At 43.0% G+C, this 13,909-nt stretch overlaps 1 protein-coding gene across 1 annotated transcript; it reads left to right on the top strand.

The window, feature by feature from the left end:
• The first annotated feature begins 819 nt into the window (after window positions 1-819).
• LOC124706193 lies at window positions 820-5,278 on the top strand. Its single transcript, XM_047237846.1, has 9 exons — window positions 820-1,041; window positions 1,117-1,193; window positions 1,328-1,369; window positions 1,459-1,500; window positions 4,081-4,164; window positions 4,277-4,364; window positions 4,493-4,590; window positions 4,696-4,825; window positions 5,015-5,278. Exons 1-8 carry the CDS (start codon window positions 882-884, stop codon window positions 4,714-4,716), a joined length of 612 nt encoding a protein of 203 aa, XP_047093802.1. The 5' UTR covers window positions 820-881; the 3' UTR covers window positions 4,717-4,825; window positions 5,015-5,278.
• Window positions 5,279-13,909: the final 8,631 nt, after the last annotated feature.

The following is a 13,909-nucleotide window of genomic DNA, read 5'->3' as shown; positions in this document are numbered from 1 at the left end:
TACCTGGACAGTAATAATAATGTTGATGATCAAGAAGATTGAAAAGGCAAATATTGTAATGTTGATGATCAAGAAGCTTGAAAAGATAAAGGTTGGGGCCACCAAAATTGATGCCCTCGCTTCTGGTAACATTTATCACGGGTTCATGTCCAGAGACATGCACCTCTTTTTTATGGATCGATATCATTAGAATTTTTGAATGTCATGAGTATTCATCTTTATGAAGTTTGACTATATGCTTTTGGAAGTTTTTGATGGTTTTTGTATCATAGGGAAGAGAAATCTCACTCTACTAAGGTGAAAAATAGACAACTCAAATTACAAGAACTCAAATCTGGAAAAAGGAAAAAAGAAATGACAAGCACTCAACATTTTGGGAAAGTATTTAGGATCTAATACATGTTAAAGAAATATTTATAGGCATGGGAGCATCCAGTGATGAAAAAAAAACCACCAGTCTATCTCAGCCCTACTCCCTCCATCCACAAATAAATGGGTACATGTGGGGTTTTCAATATAAATTATGAAGTGGAGTGAAAAATACATTGAGAAGATGCATCTCTCCTCTTTAATGCTTTCACCTTTAATGAACTAAGTGCATATAAAAAACAAGGAAAATATGTGTTTAATGTTATTGGGTTTGATTTCCGTACGATGAGAGAAGAAATTTTAGATACTTTAAAATATATTGAAAAGATAAAAATACATTCTTTTATAGACAAAGTTTGAAGCTAGATGTCCACTTATCGTGATAGAGGAAGCACGTGTTGATCGGACGACTAATATTGCGTGGCAGCGGTAACACTATAGAGCAGCGAAGCTGACGAAACAACACCAAACGATACACAAAAGAGAAGAGGATAACATCGCCGCCGGCGCCGATGGTTCCTCCGCCCGCCCCCGTGATCCACCTTCCAAGACTCTCCATCCCCGCCACCCCATCCCGCCGCGTCTCGCTCCGCACCCCCGTATCCGTCGCGGCGTCTTCGCCGAGGAGAAAATGCCGCCTGCCCCAGCTCCGATCGTCGCTGCCCCCCGAAGGTGCGCGTGCGCCGGCAAGTAGCTGCAACATACTCGGTTCAGCTCCACGCTTCTGATGCGAATACTTCGTCTCAGGAGTCCCGGCGGAACTGGTGGGGGAGGACTCTAAGTTCGTGCCGCTGAACGCCGAGGACCCCATGTACGGACCGCCGGTGAGTCGCCGACGGTTGCGCGCTGAGCGCCGACCACCGAGTGCATATATACAGCTACTGTTAGCAGCGATACATAGTGCTTTTTTGTGCTTGGAAATGCTGAGATAATCTTCCTGAATTGGCCCCTATTTCAGGCAATATTGCTCATTGGATTTGAGAAAGGCGAGATAGGGAAGGTATCTGTTTCACAACATCGTTTCAGTCCTGTATTGACAGATAGTTTTTTTCTTCAAAATATCTCTGTGAATTTTGGTAACTCGTGCAGATTCAGGAGTTCCTGAAAGAGCTCGACGGTGATTTTCTCAAGGTAAACTAGGTGATTCCCCGCGCGTTGCTGCTGAAATTTGTATCTGAAATTTTGTCCAACTCATAGTAACATAAATATTGATCAAAAGTTCTAAACCAATCATTCAGAGGATTGTGGTTTCATTCGGCAAAACTTTGGGCAGGAGCATCTGCTGGAGTGTATAGTATATTGGCAAGAACTTGAACAAAAAGCGTCAGCCAATTTTTTTTACCATAGAGAATACTCCCTCCTGTTCATATTAATTGACTCTAATATGGATGTATCTAGACATATTTTAGTTCTAGATACATTCATATTGGAGTCAATTAATATGAATCGGAGGGAGTACTACTTTTGCATGGAGTGTAGTGGTTTACTCGTTTCTGAGGTTATATATTTGATGCATGGTGCGGAAAACAGTACATATATGTACACTGAATTAGATAACCAAGGTTTAAACTATTTACTCATAGATGTCTTCAACTATGTCCGCGTCGTTATCATTAATACTGAATATTACCTCAGAAATATGGAACATTTATAGTTAGATCAGAAAGACAGTCAGAACGGGACATGCCTGATCCTCTCAGATTTTATATTCACCATAATAATTAGGCAGTGGTATTTTGACAGCATAAACTTAGTATCCAATTACAAACAACTGAATTCAGTACTTAGATGAAACATTTGGTGGGCAGTATTAAATTAGAAGATTAGATTTGTCAAGTTAAGTTGTAGGTTTGAAGACATAATATTCAAGTGCTCAACTTTAGAGAAGAGTTCTTACACATGCAAGCTTGCCAACTGAACATAAGTTTCTCTTCTAGCATAGCTGTACGATGAAATGATAGCATTTATTTTCAAACCGGAAACCCACCAGGGGTGGTAGAACTGCATCCTCCATTGCAATAGGACACAACTGAAAATCAAGACAGCATGATGCACTTGCGGTTTGTAATATACCAGCAAATTAAGGAAACAAAAGTATACCTTTAAAAATCAGGAAGTACAACTTATTGAGCATATTTCACATACCTGAAGGATATATTTTTTTAGATAAAAACCTGAAGGGTATATGGATGTTCCATGTGTGGCTTTATGTTTATCCAGCATTATTTAGTCGCACTGTTCCATCCAATATCTTTTAGCAAGCATGCTATAGGGTAATAGCACCATGGTCATACTGAGCTGTAGATAGAACGCAAGTATCTTCATAAGAGTCACTTAATATTTCCTTAGATTTATATAAGTATGAGAAGAAAAGCAGTGAGAAATCATACGATTTGATCAGACAGGTATCAGATTGACCCCATGGTATTCAGAGTGGAAACAACTTACCCGAAATTAAACTGGAATATCCCCTTAGTAGCGTTGTACAGTACAAAACAATCAAATGAAAGTAACAGAAAATTACCAATAAAATTCATACGAAACTAATATGGGAGAAAGATCCAGAATTCTAGTTTGACGTAGCATGCAAATGCTATGGTAGAGAGAAATGGCAGTATCTGCCGATTCGGGGGCTATGATAGCTGCGCTCGGCAGTTGCCACAACAGATCCGATACAGGCACCAAAAGGAAGTAGATGAAACAGAAACTAAATGGTGCTGCCATTGGTGTCTGCCTCGGGCTTGCCTTTGCAGGATATATATACAGTCCAGCCAAGTGTGTGAAGGTCAAACTGTGTGATGCTAAAGACTTGAAGGCGGCTTCAGTGGGAATTTATGGATTGAGGAAGATGAAGGGAACCATCGGAGAGGAACAGATCTGCACTTTCTTAAGTCCAACAATAAGACGAAGGGGAGAGGAAAAGAGCAACAATTCTTCACAAATTAATGCATGTTGAGTGGGGATCATCGATCGGGAGGCACGGCCAGCGTTTGATGCAGCGGCATCGAGTCTCTGTTGCCGACCGAGCGACACATTCTTTTTTCTTCGTTCTGCAGGTTGAGAAGAAGAACCGGGTTTAGGCTGGCTAGAGAGAACGTAGGGATCTTGGTCTTGGTTGGGCCGGTCGAGTGAAACAACAGGTTGCTGGTCGAGGTCTGTGTTGGGCAGGTTGAGTGAAACAGCAGGTCGTCAGTCGAGTAAATGGGCAGGTCGGCCCCTGGCGGAGAAGTAACCGGGAATAGGAAGATTAGGACTGAGACAGAGAATTAAGACCACACCTTTGAAATCCGATGGTAGAGATAATATATTGGGTGATGTGGCTGCACTAGCTTTCAGCTTGCAAATGTTAAATGCATCTTAGCGGGGATGAAATTTATAGGTATTATAAGTTTGGCTTCTACTGTAACTGTACTTGTTTGCACGCATTCTGCTGTAACTGCAGTAACTGCAATTCATCGATAAAAATAATTTGTTTAGTACATGTAATTGCAGAAGGAACAATGATAGCAGAAATAGGAGTCTTTACTATTGAAAAATATAGAGGTATTCTCTAGTGTAAGCAATAAGATCAGGAAAGGAATCTAGAAAAAGGCACGGAAATATAGAATAGCCAAAGCTTACTCTTATTCAGAAACAATCATGTGAGATGAAACTACTGCAGAAAGTTTGCAATGCTATCCTGAAAGTTCAGCAAACTTGTTCGTGTGTCAGGTAATTCAGTGCACAGAAGAAATGACGAAACAAACTTTGTGGGATGCCATGCACACTGAGCAGCCTAATGTAGAAGCTGTCAAGGTAATTATATTTGCAAACACATAATATTTGCAGTCTACGCCTACCAGTTTCTTGCTTCCTAGCCTTAAATTTGGGTATTGGGCCCTAGTTAACATGCGTGTTACATTCACAGATATCACAATCACCACAAAGAATATGCATCTTTTCGGGTCTGACTGGTGAGGAGATGATGATGTTCATCGACGCCTTCCCAGAGTCAGGTACCTCACAATTTGAATGTCAAACGTGGTTATGAAACTTAGCTTATTTCCACACAGAAACAAAGGATCATGTGATGGGATATACTAGGTCGTCTCATTAAACTGACGAACTGTTACTTGTCGTTCAGGGTTGGAACAGGCCGCTTTCGCAGCACTTGTTCCCAACAGCGCGGAGAAAATTCTTAGCGAGGTGATCGAGGAAATAACGGGCGACCACGAAATGCTGGTATATGTTGCTTTTGGCTGCCACCAACCTCCGTGTTTTTCTTATTCTGTCTTCACTACCTGGACACAAAATGAGTTTTCTGCTTTCTTCCATTTCTACCTACAGAAGGGAACGAACTCGGCATGAAGATCTGAAGTAGGAGTAGCGATTTGTCTGCAGAGGCAAATTCAGGCAGCATTGAACTGATCCTCAAGTAATTATCTCCTGAAATCGCCAGCTCCAAGTGATCCATCGGGTAATTGTCAATCCTCTGACTGTTTCTTCTGGTAAATGTCAATCTCTGGAGAAGTTGAGCAGCTTCGACTATGCCCTGCAGTTAGATCAGTCGTCAGTGTACGTTTGAAAGTGAGATGAACATTACTGAGATCGACTTTTCTTGATGTAACCATGTAACTAACATCATTCTTAATCTTTCCTGAAGCAGTTTTAATTCTTGGACCAGGAGCTTCCAGCCTACTTATCCACACACAACATTATTCCTTCTGAATCGTCGTCGTTTCAAGTGTGACGCTACGGATAATCATAATATCGATTTTTTAAGTGCACAGTTGAGCATCCTGGCATGTGAGATGTCTCTTTGAGGAGCCCTATATGGTATTTTCTTCTTTCCATATTGCCATATTGGTTGTCATAGATTTAGATGCATCAGACACATTGAGTAATTATATTACTCCAAGTTATGCCGCAAGGATTTGCCTTCTCTTCATATGTGTACAAGGACTGGTTGGCGGTACAGTGACCCGAAATCTAGATGAAATAATATAATCGAATGATAGATATAAGAATAAAATAGTAGGTCTTGTTCTTGTCCAGATGAGATGGGACAAGCTTGCGACAAACTGCGGGTGTGTTTGGTAGCTCAGCCGACCTCAGATAATCTCACCCCAACCTAGCCCAACTAGCTATTTGTTGTTTGTTAGACCGGCTCGGTCCATATCAACGGTGCCCAACTCATACGAAAAAAGCCTCTCAGCCAGGCTGAGTTGGGAAGCTCAAATCGAGCTTCACAGCCCCCATTTCCTTCTCTCCCATCGGGCTCCTACCCGCCTTCCTCCCTCCGGCCTGCGCCCTTCCGCGCCAAGGCCGGCCTCCCGCCGGCGCCGTCCCGCCTCGCCACGTCCCTCCCTCTCGCCGGCGATGTCCCGCCCCGTCGCGTCCTTCCCTCACGCCGGCGCTGTCCCGCCCCGTCGCGTTCTTCCCTCACGCCGGCGCCGGCCCGTCCCGCGGCCTCCACCCCCTCCCGCTGGAGCCCTGCAGAGGCAGCAGCTCGCACCTCCACGCCCACCACGCGACACCGCTTCCTTCCGCCGCACCAGCAAGAAGCCCCGCCGCGTCTCCTCGTACCAGCGGCGGGCAGGACCTCGTGGAGGAGCTGCAGCGGGCAGAAATTCGTCATGCCGGCTGATGGCGCGTGAGACACACGTCTGTTGGGAACCCCAAGAGGAAGGTGTGATGCGTACAACAGCAAGTTTTCCCTCAGTAAGAAACCAAGGTTATCGAACCAGTAGGAGATGAAGGCCACGTGAAGGTTGTTGGCGGAGGAGTGTAGTGCGGCGCAACACCAGGAATTCCGGCGCCAACGTGGAACCTGCACAACACAATCAAAATATTTTGCCCTAACTTAATATTGAGGTTGTCAATCTCACCGGCTTGCTGTAAACAAAGGATTAAACGTATGGTGTGGAAAATGATGTTTGTTTGCGAAGAACAACAGAGAACAGAGTTTGCAGTAGATTGTATTTCAGATGTAAAAGAATGGACCGGGGTCCACAGTTCACTAGTGGTGTCTCTCCAATAAGAAATAGCATGTTGGGTGAACAAATTACAGTTGGACAATTGACAAATAGAGAGGGCATAACAATGCACATACATATCACGATGACTAATATGTGATTTAATCAGGGCATTACGACAAAGTACATAGACCGCTATCCAGCATGCATCTATGCCTAAAAAGTCCACCTTCGGGTTAGCATCCGCACCCCTTCCAGTATTAAGTTACAAACAACGGACAATTGCATTAAGTATGGTGCGTAATGTAATCAACACAAATATCCTTAGACAAAGCATTGATGTTTTATCCCTAGTGGCAACAGCACATCCACAACCTTAGAACTTTCTCATCATCGTCCCGGATTCAATGGAGGCATGAACCCACTATCGAGCATAAATACTCCCTCTTGGAGTCACAAGTATCAACTTGGCCAGAGCCTCTACTAGCAACGGAGAGCATGCAAGAACGTAAACAACACATATATGATAGATCAATAAACTTGACATTGTATTTCATATTCATCGGATCCCAACAAACACAACATGTAGCATTACAAATAGATGATCTTGATCATGATAGGCAGCTCACAAGATCTAACATGATAGATGATACGTCTCCGACGTATCGATAATTTCTTATGTTCCATGCCACATTATTGATGATATCTACATGTTTTATACACATTATATGTTGTATTTATGCATTTTCCGGCACTAACCTATTAACGAGATGCCGAAGAGCCAGCTTGTTGTTTTCTCGCTGTTTTTGGTTTCGGAAATCCTACAAAGGAAATATTCTCGGAATTGGACGAAATCAACGCCCGGGGTCCTATTTTTGCACGAAGCTTCCGGAAGACCGAGGGGAAAGGAAGTGGGGCCACGAGGCGCCGACACAACAGGGCGGCGCGGCCCGGCCCTTGGCCGCGCGGCCCCGGCGTGTGGGGCCCTCGTGTGGCCCCCGCGTTGCCCTTCCGCCTACTTAAAGCCTTCGTCGCGAAACCCCCGCATCCGAGAGCCACGATACGGAAAACCTTATCGAGACGCCGCCGCCGCCAATCCCATCTCGGGGGATTACGGAGATCACCTTCGGCACCCTGCCGGAGAGGGGAATCATCTCCCGGAGGACTCTTCACCGCCATGGTCGCCTCCGGAGTGATGAGTGAGTAGTTCACCCCCGGACTATGGGTCCATATCGGTAGCTAGATGGTTGTCTTCTCCTCATGTGCTTCATTGTCGGATCTTGTGAGCTGCCTAACATGATCAAGATCATCTATCCGTAATTCTATATGTTGTGTTTGTCGGGATCCGATGGATAGAGAATACTATGTTATGTTGATTATCAATCTATTACCTATGTGTTGTTTATGATCTTGCATGCTCTCCGTTATTAGTAGAGGCTCTGGTCAAGTTTTTACTCTTAACTCCAAGAGGGAGTATTTATGCTCGATAGTGGGTTCATGCCTCCATTAAATGCGGGACAGATGACGAGAAAGTTCTAAGGTTGTGGATGTGCTTGTTGCCACTAGGGATAAAACATTGATGCTATGTCCGAGGATGTAGTTATTGATTACATTACGCACCATACTTAATGCAATTGTCTGTTGTTTTGCAACTTAATACTTGGAAGGGGTTCGGATGATAACCCGAAGGTGGACTTTTTAGGCATAGATGCATGCTTGGATAGCGGTCTATGTACTTTGTCGTAATGCCCAATTAAATCTCACAATATTCATTATATCATGTATGTGCATTGTTATGCCCTCTCTATTTGTCAATTGCCCGACCGTAATTTGTTCACCCAACATGCTATTTATCTTATGGGAGAGACACCTCTAGTGAACTGTGGACCCCGGTCCTATTCTTTTACATCGAATACAATCTACTTGCAATACTTGTTCTACTCGTTTTCTCGCAAACAATCATCATCCACACTATACATCTAATCCTTTGTTACGAGCAAGCCGGTGAGATTGACAACCTCATCTGTTTCGTTGGGGCAAAGTACTTTGGTTGTGTTGTGCGGGTTCCACGTTGGCGCCGGAATCCCCGGTGTTGCGCCGCACTACATCCCGCCGCCATCAACCTTCGACGTGCTTCTTGACTCCTACTGGTTCGATTAAACCTTGGTTTCTTATCGAGGGAAACTTGCTACCGTGCGCATCACACCTTCCTCTTGGGGTTCCCAACGGACGTGTCAACTACACGCATCAAGCAAATTTCACGGCGCCGTTGCCGGGGAGATCAAGACACGCTGCAAGGGGAGTCTCCACAATCCAATCTCTTTACTTTGTTTTTGTCTTGCTTTATTTTATTTACTACTTTGTTTGCTGCATTATATCAAAACACAAAAAAAATTAGTTGCTAGCTTTACTTTATTTACTGTCTTGCACTCTATATCGAAAAACACAAAAAAATTAGTTACTTGCATTTGTTTTACTTATTTCAACATGTTTCCTTTTAATTTTACTTGTAAAAGATATACACGTGGGACAAGGGTCTATAATTGGAAGAGATAATATAGAAGAATTTTTCACCCACGTTAGTATGCATGAAGATCTTAAAGATATACCCCTTGCAAAAGTTGTCCCTACTTATGAAGATGCCTCTGTTTGTTTGGTACGCATGATGGAAGCTGGATTTATTAGTCTCAACCCCATGATACAACACATGTTTCTTACACTTTCTGATATGGAGCGGGGAGAAAAGAGAGATTTTGTTCTAAAAGTCTTAGTGCGAGAATTTGAAGATATAGCTATAGAAGCTAGAAAAGTTTTTATTAAGCATAAGAGGCTTGGCTTTTATACCGACTTTAAAAGAACACTTGAAAAAATGGATATGGATAGAATTAAGTACACTAATAATGTTAATAATGGTGGGGAGATTAAGGCACCAATACCATGTAAGCTCCTAGCAATGCCTGAAGCTCTAGAAGATAATTATGCTTGGCTTGTTCCTGAAAATTTGTTTGATGAGAGTAGCAAGCCCAAGACTAATGAAAAGGGAGCCGCTGAAACTTATGTATCCAACATATTATGCATGGTTGAGAAAACTCCCAACACCCCCGGTTATGATGTCAATGCTTCGTCTCTTGATAATACTTGATACACACTTTCTGCGCCTAGCTGAAAGGCGTTAAAGAAAAGCGCTTATGGGAGACAACCCATGTTTTTACTACAGTATTTTTGTTTTATATTTGAGTCTTGGAAGTTGTTTACTACTGTAGCAACCTCTCCTTATCTTAGTTTTGTGCATAGTTGTGCCAAGTAAAGTCTTTGATAGTAAGGTTCATACTAGATTTGGATTACTTGCGCGAAACAGATTTCTTTGCTGTCACGAATTTCGACCTGCCTCTCTGTAGGTAGCTCAGAAAAATATGCTAATTTACGTGCGTGATCCTCGGATATGTACGCAACTTTCATTCAATTTGAGCATTTTCATTTGAGCAAGTCTGGTGCCTCGATAAAATCCATCTTTACGGACTCGTTCGTTTTGACAGATTCTGCCTTTTATTTCGCATTGCCTCTTTTGCTATGATGGATGAATTTCTGTGTTCCATTAATGTCCAAGTAGCTTTATGCAATGTCCGGAAGTGTTAAGAATGATTGTGTCACCTCTGAACATGTTAATTTTTATTGTACACTAACCCTCTAATGAGTTATTTCGAGTTTGGTGTGGAGGAAGTTTTCAAGGATCAAGAGAGGAGAATGATGCAATATGATCAAGGAGAGTGAAAGCTCTAAGCTTGGGGATGCCCCGGTGGTTCACCCCTGCATATTTTAAGAAGACTCAAGCGTCTAAGCTTGGGGATGCCCAAGGCATCCCCTTCTTCATCGACAACATTATCGGGTTCCTCCCCTGAAACTATATTTTTATTCCATCACATCTTATGTGCTTTGCTTGGAGCGTCGGTTTGTTTTTGTTTTTGTTTTGTTTGAATAAAATGGATCCTAGCATTCATTGTGTGGGAGAGAGACACGCTCCGTTGTTGCATATGGACAAATATGTCCTTAGGCTTTACTCGTAGTATTCATGGCGAAGGTTGAATCTTCTTCGTTAAATTGTTATATGGTTGGAATCGGGAAATGCTACATGTAGTAATTCTAAAATGTCTTGAATAATTTGATACTTGGCAATTGTTGTGCTCATGTTTAAGCTCTTGCATCATATACTTTGCACCCATTAATGAAGAAACACCTAGAGCTTGCTAAATTTGGTTTGCATATTTGGTCTCTCTAAAGTCTAGATAATTTCTAGTATTGAGTTTTGAACAACAAGGAAGACGGTGTAGAGTCTTATAATGTTTACAATATGTCTTTTATGTGAGTTTTGCTGCACTGGTTCATCCTTGTGTTTGTTTCAAATAACCTTGCTAGCCTAAACCTTGTATCGAGAGGGAATACTTCTCATGCATCCAAAATCCTTGAGCCAACCACTATGTCATTTGTGTCCATCATACCTACCTACTACATGGTATTTCTCCGCCATTCCAAAGTAAATTGCTTGAGTGCTACCTTTAAAATTTCCATTCTTTACCTTTGCAATATATAGCTCATGGGACAAATAGCTTAAAAACTATTGTGGTATTGAATATGTACTTATGCACTTTATCTCTTATTAAGTTGCTTGTTGTGCGATAACCATGCTTCTGGGACGCCATCAACTACTCTTTGTTGAATATCATGTGAGTTGCTATGCATGTCCGTCTTGTCTGAAGTAAGGGAGATCTACCACTTTATTGGTTAGAGCATGCATATAGTTAGAGAAGAACATTGGGCCGCTAACTAAAGCCATGAATCATGGTGGAAGTTTCAGTTTTGGACATATATCCTCAATCTCATATGAGAACACTAATTGTTGCTACATGCTTATGCATTAAAGAGGAGTCCATTATCTCGTTGTCTATGTTGTCCCGGTATGGATGTCTAAGTTGAGAATAATCAAAAGCGAGAAATCCAAAATGCGAGCTTTCTCCTTAGACCTTTGTACAGGCGGCATAGAGGTACCCCTTTGTGACACTTGGTTAAAACATGTGTATTGCGATGATCCCGGTAGTCCAAGCTAATTAGGACAAGGTGCGGGCACTATTAGTATGCTATGCATGAGGCTTGCAACTTGTAAGATATAACTTACATAATACATATGCTTTATTACTACCGTTGACAAAATTGTTTCATGTTTTCAAAATCAAAGCTCTAGCACAAATATAGCAATCGATGCTTTCCTCTGCGAAGGACCTTTCTTTTACTTTTAATGTTGAGTCAGTTCACCTATTTCTCTCCACCTCAAGAAGCAAACACTTGTGTGAACTGTGCATTGATTCCTACATACTTGCATATTGCACTTGTTATATTACTCTATGCTGACAATATCCATGAGATATACATGTTACAAGTTGAAAGCAACCGCTGAAACTTAATCTTCATTTGTGTTGCTTCAATACCTTTACTTTGATTTATTGCTTTATGAGTTAACTCTTATGCAAGACTTGTTGATGCTTGTCTTTAAGTACTATTCATGAAAAGTCTTTGCTTTATGATTTATTTGTTTACTCATGTCATTACCATTGTTTTGATCGCTGCATTCATTACATATGTTTACAATAGTATGATCAAGGTTATGATGGCATGTCACTCCAGAAATTATCTTTGTTATCGTTTACCTCGCTCGGACGAGCAGAACTAAGCTTGGGGATGCTGATACGTCTCCGACGTATCGATAATTTCTTATGTTCCATGCCACATTATTGATGATATCTACATGTTTTATACACATTATATGTTGTATTTATGCATTTTCCGGCACTAACCTATTAACGAGATGCCGAAGAGCCGATTCGTTGTTTTCTGCTGTTTTTGGTTTCGAAATCCTACAAAGGAAATATTCTCGGAATTGGACGAAATCAACGCCCGGGGTCCTATTTTTGCACGAAGCTTCCAGTAAGACAAGGAAGTGGGGCCACGAGGCGCCGACACAACAGAGGCGGCGCGGCCGGCCCTTGGCCGCGCGGCCCCGGCGTGTGGGGCCCTCGTGTGGCCCCCCGCATTGCCCTTCCGCCTACTTAAAGCCTTCGTCGCGAAACCCCCGATACCGAGAGCCACGATACGGAAAACCTTACCGAGACGCCGCCGCCGCCAATCCCATCTCGGGGATTCTGGAGATCACCTCCGGCACCCTGCCGGAGAGGGGAATCATCTCCCGGAGGACTCTTCACCGCCATGGTCGCCTCCGGAGTGATGAGTGGGTAGTTCACCCCTGGACTATGGGTCCATAGCAGTAGCTAGATGGTTGTCTTCTCCTCATGTGCTTCATTGTCGGATCTTGTGAGCTGCCTAACATGATCAAGATCATCTATCTGTAATTCTATATGTTGTGTTTGTCGGGATCCGATGGATAGAGAATACTATGTTATGTTGATTATCATTCTATTACCTATGTGTTGTTTATGATCTTGCATGCTCTCCGTTATTAGTAGAGGCTCGGCCAAGTTTTTACTCTTAACTCCAAGAGGGAGTATTTATGCTCGATAGTGGGTTCATGCCTCCATTAAATCCGGGACGATGACGAAAAGTTCTAAGGTTGTGGATGTCTTGTTGCCACTAGGGATAAAACATTGATGCTATGTCCGAGGATGTAGTTATTGATTACATTACGCACCATACTTAATGCAATTGTCTGTTGTTTTGCAACTTAATACTGGAAGGGGTTCGGATGATAACCTGAAGGTGGACTTTTTATGCATAGATGCATGTTGGATAGCGGTCTATGTACTTTGTCGTAATGCGCAATTAAATCTCACAATATTCATTATATCATGTATGTGCATTGTTATGCCCTCTCTATTTGTCAATTGCCCGACTGTAATTTGTTCACCCAACATGCTATTTATCTCATGGGAGAGACACCTCTAGTGAACTGTGGACCCCGGTCCTATTCTTTTACATCGAATACGATCTACTGCAATACTTGTTCTACTGTTTTCTGCAAACAATCATCATCCACACTATACATCTAATCCTTTGTTACGAGCAAGCCGGTGAGGACCGACAACCTCACCGTTTCGTTGGGGCAAAGTACTTTGGTTGTGTTGTGCAGGTTCCACGTTGGCGCCGGAATCCCTGGTATTGCGCCGCACTACATCCCACCGCCATCAACCTTCGACGTGCTTCTTGACTCCTACTGGTTCGATTAAACCTTGGTTTCTTACTGAGGGAAACTTGCTACTGTGCGCATCACACCGTCCTCTTGGGGTTCCCAACGGACGTGTCAACTACACGCATCAATAGCACAAGAGGAGAAGACAACCATCTAGCTACTACTATGGACCCATAGTCCAAGGATGAACTACTCACACATCAGTCCGGAGGCGATCATGGTGATGAAGAGTCCTCCGGGAGATGATTCCCCTCTCCGGCAGGGTGCTGGAGGCGATCTCCTGAATCCCCCGAGATGGGATTGGCGGCGGCGGCATCTCTGGAACTTTTTCCGTATCGTGGCTCTCGGTAATAGGGTTTTCGCGACGGAGAGTATAAGTAGGCGGAAGGGCGAG

The sequence above is a fragment of the Lolium rigidum genome, chromosome 4, assembly GCF_022539505.1.
Source record: "Lolium rigidum isolate FL_2022 chromosome 4, APGP_CSIRO_Lrig_0.1, whole genome shotgun sequence".
In the NCBI taxonomy this organism is placed as follows: domain Eukaryota; kingdom Viridiplantae; phylum Streptophyta; class Magnoliopsida; order Poales; family Poaceae; genus Lolium; species Lolium rigidum.
The sequence above is the reverse complement of the archived record's forward strand: the minus strand, read 5'-3'. Positions and strand labels throughout refer to the sequence as shown.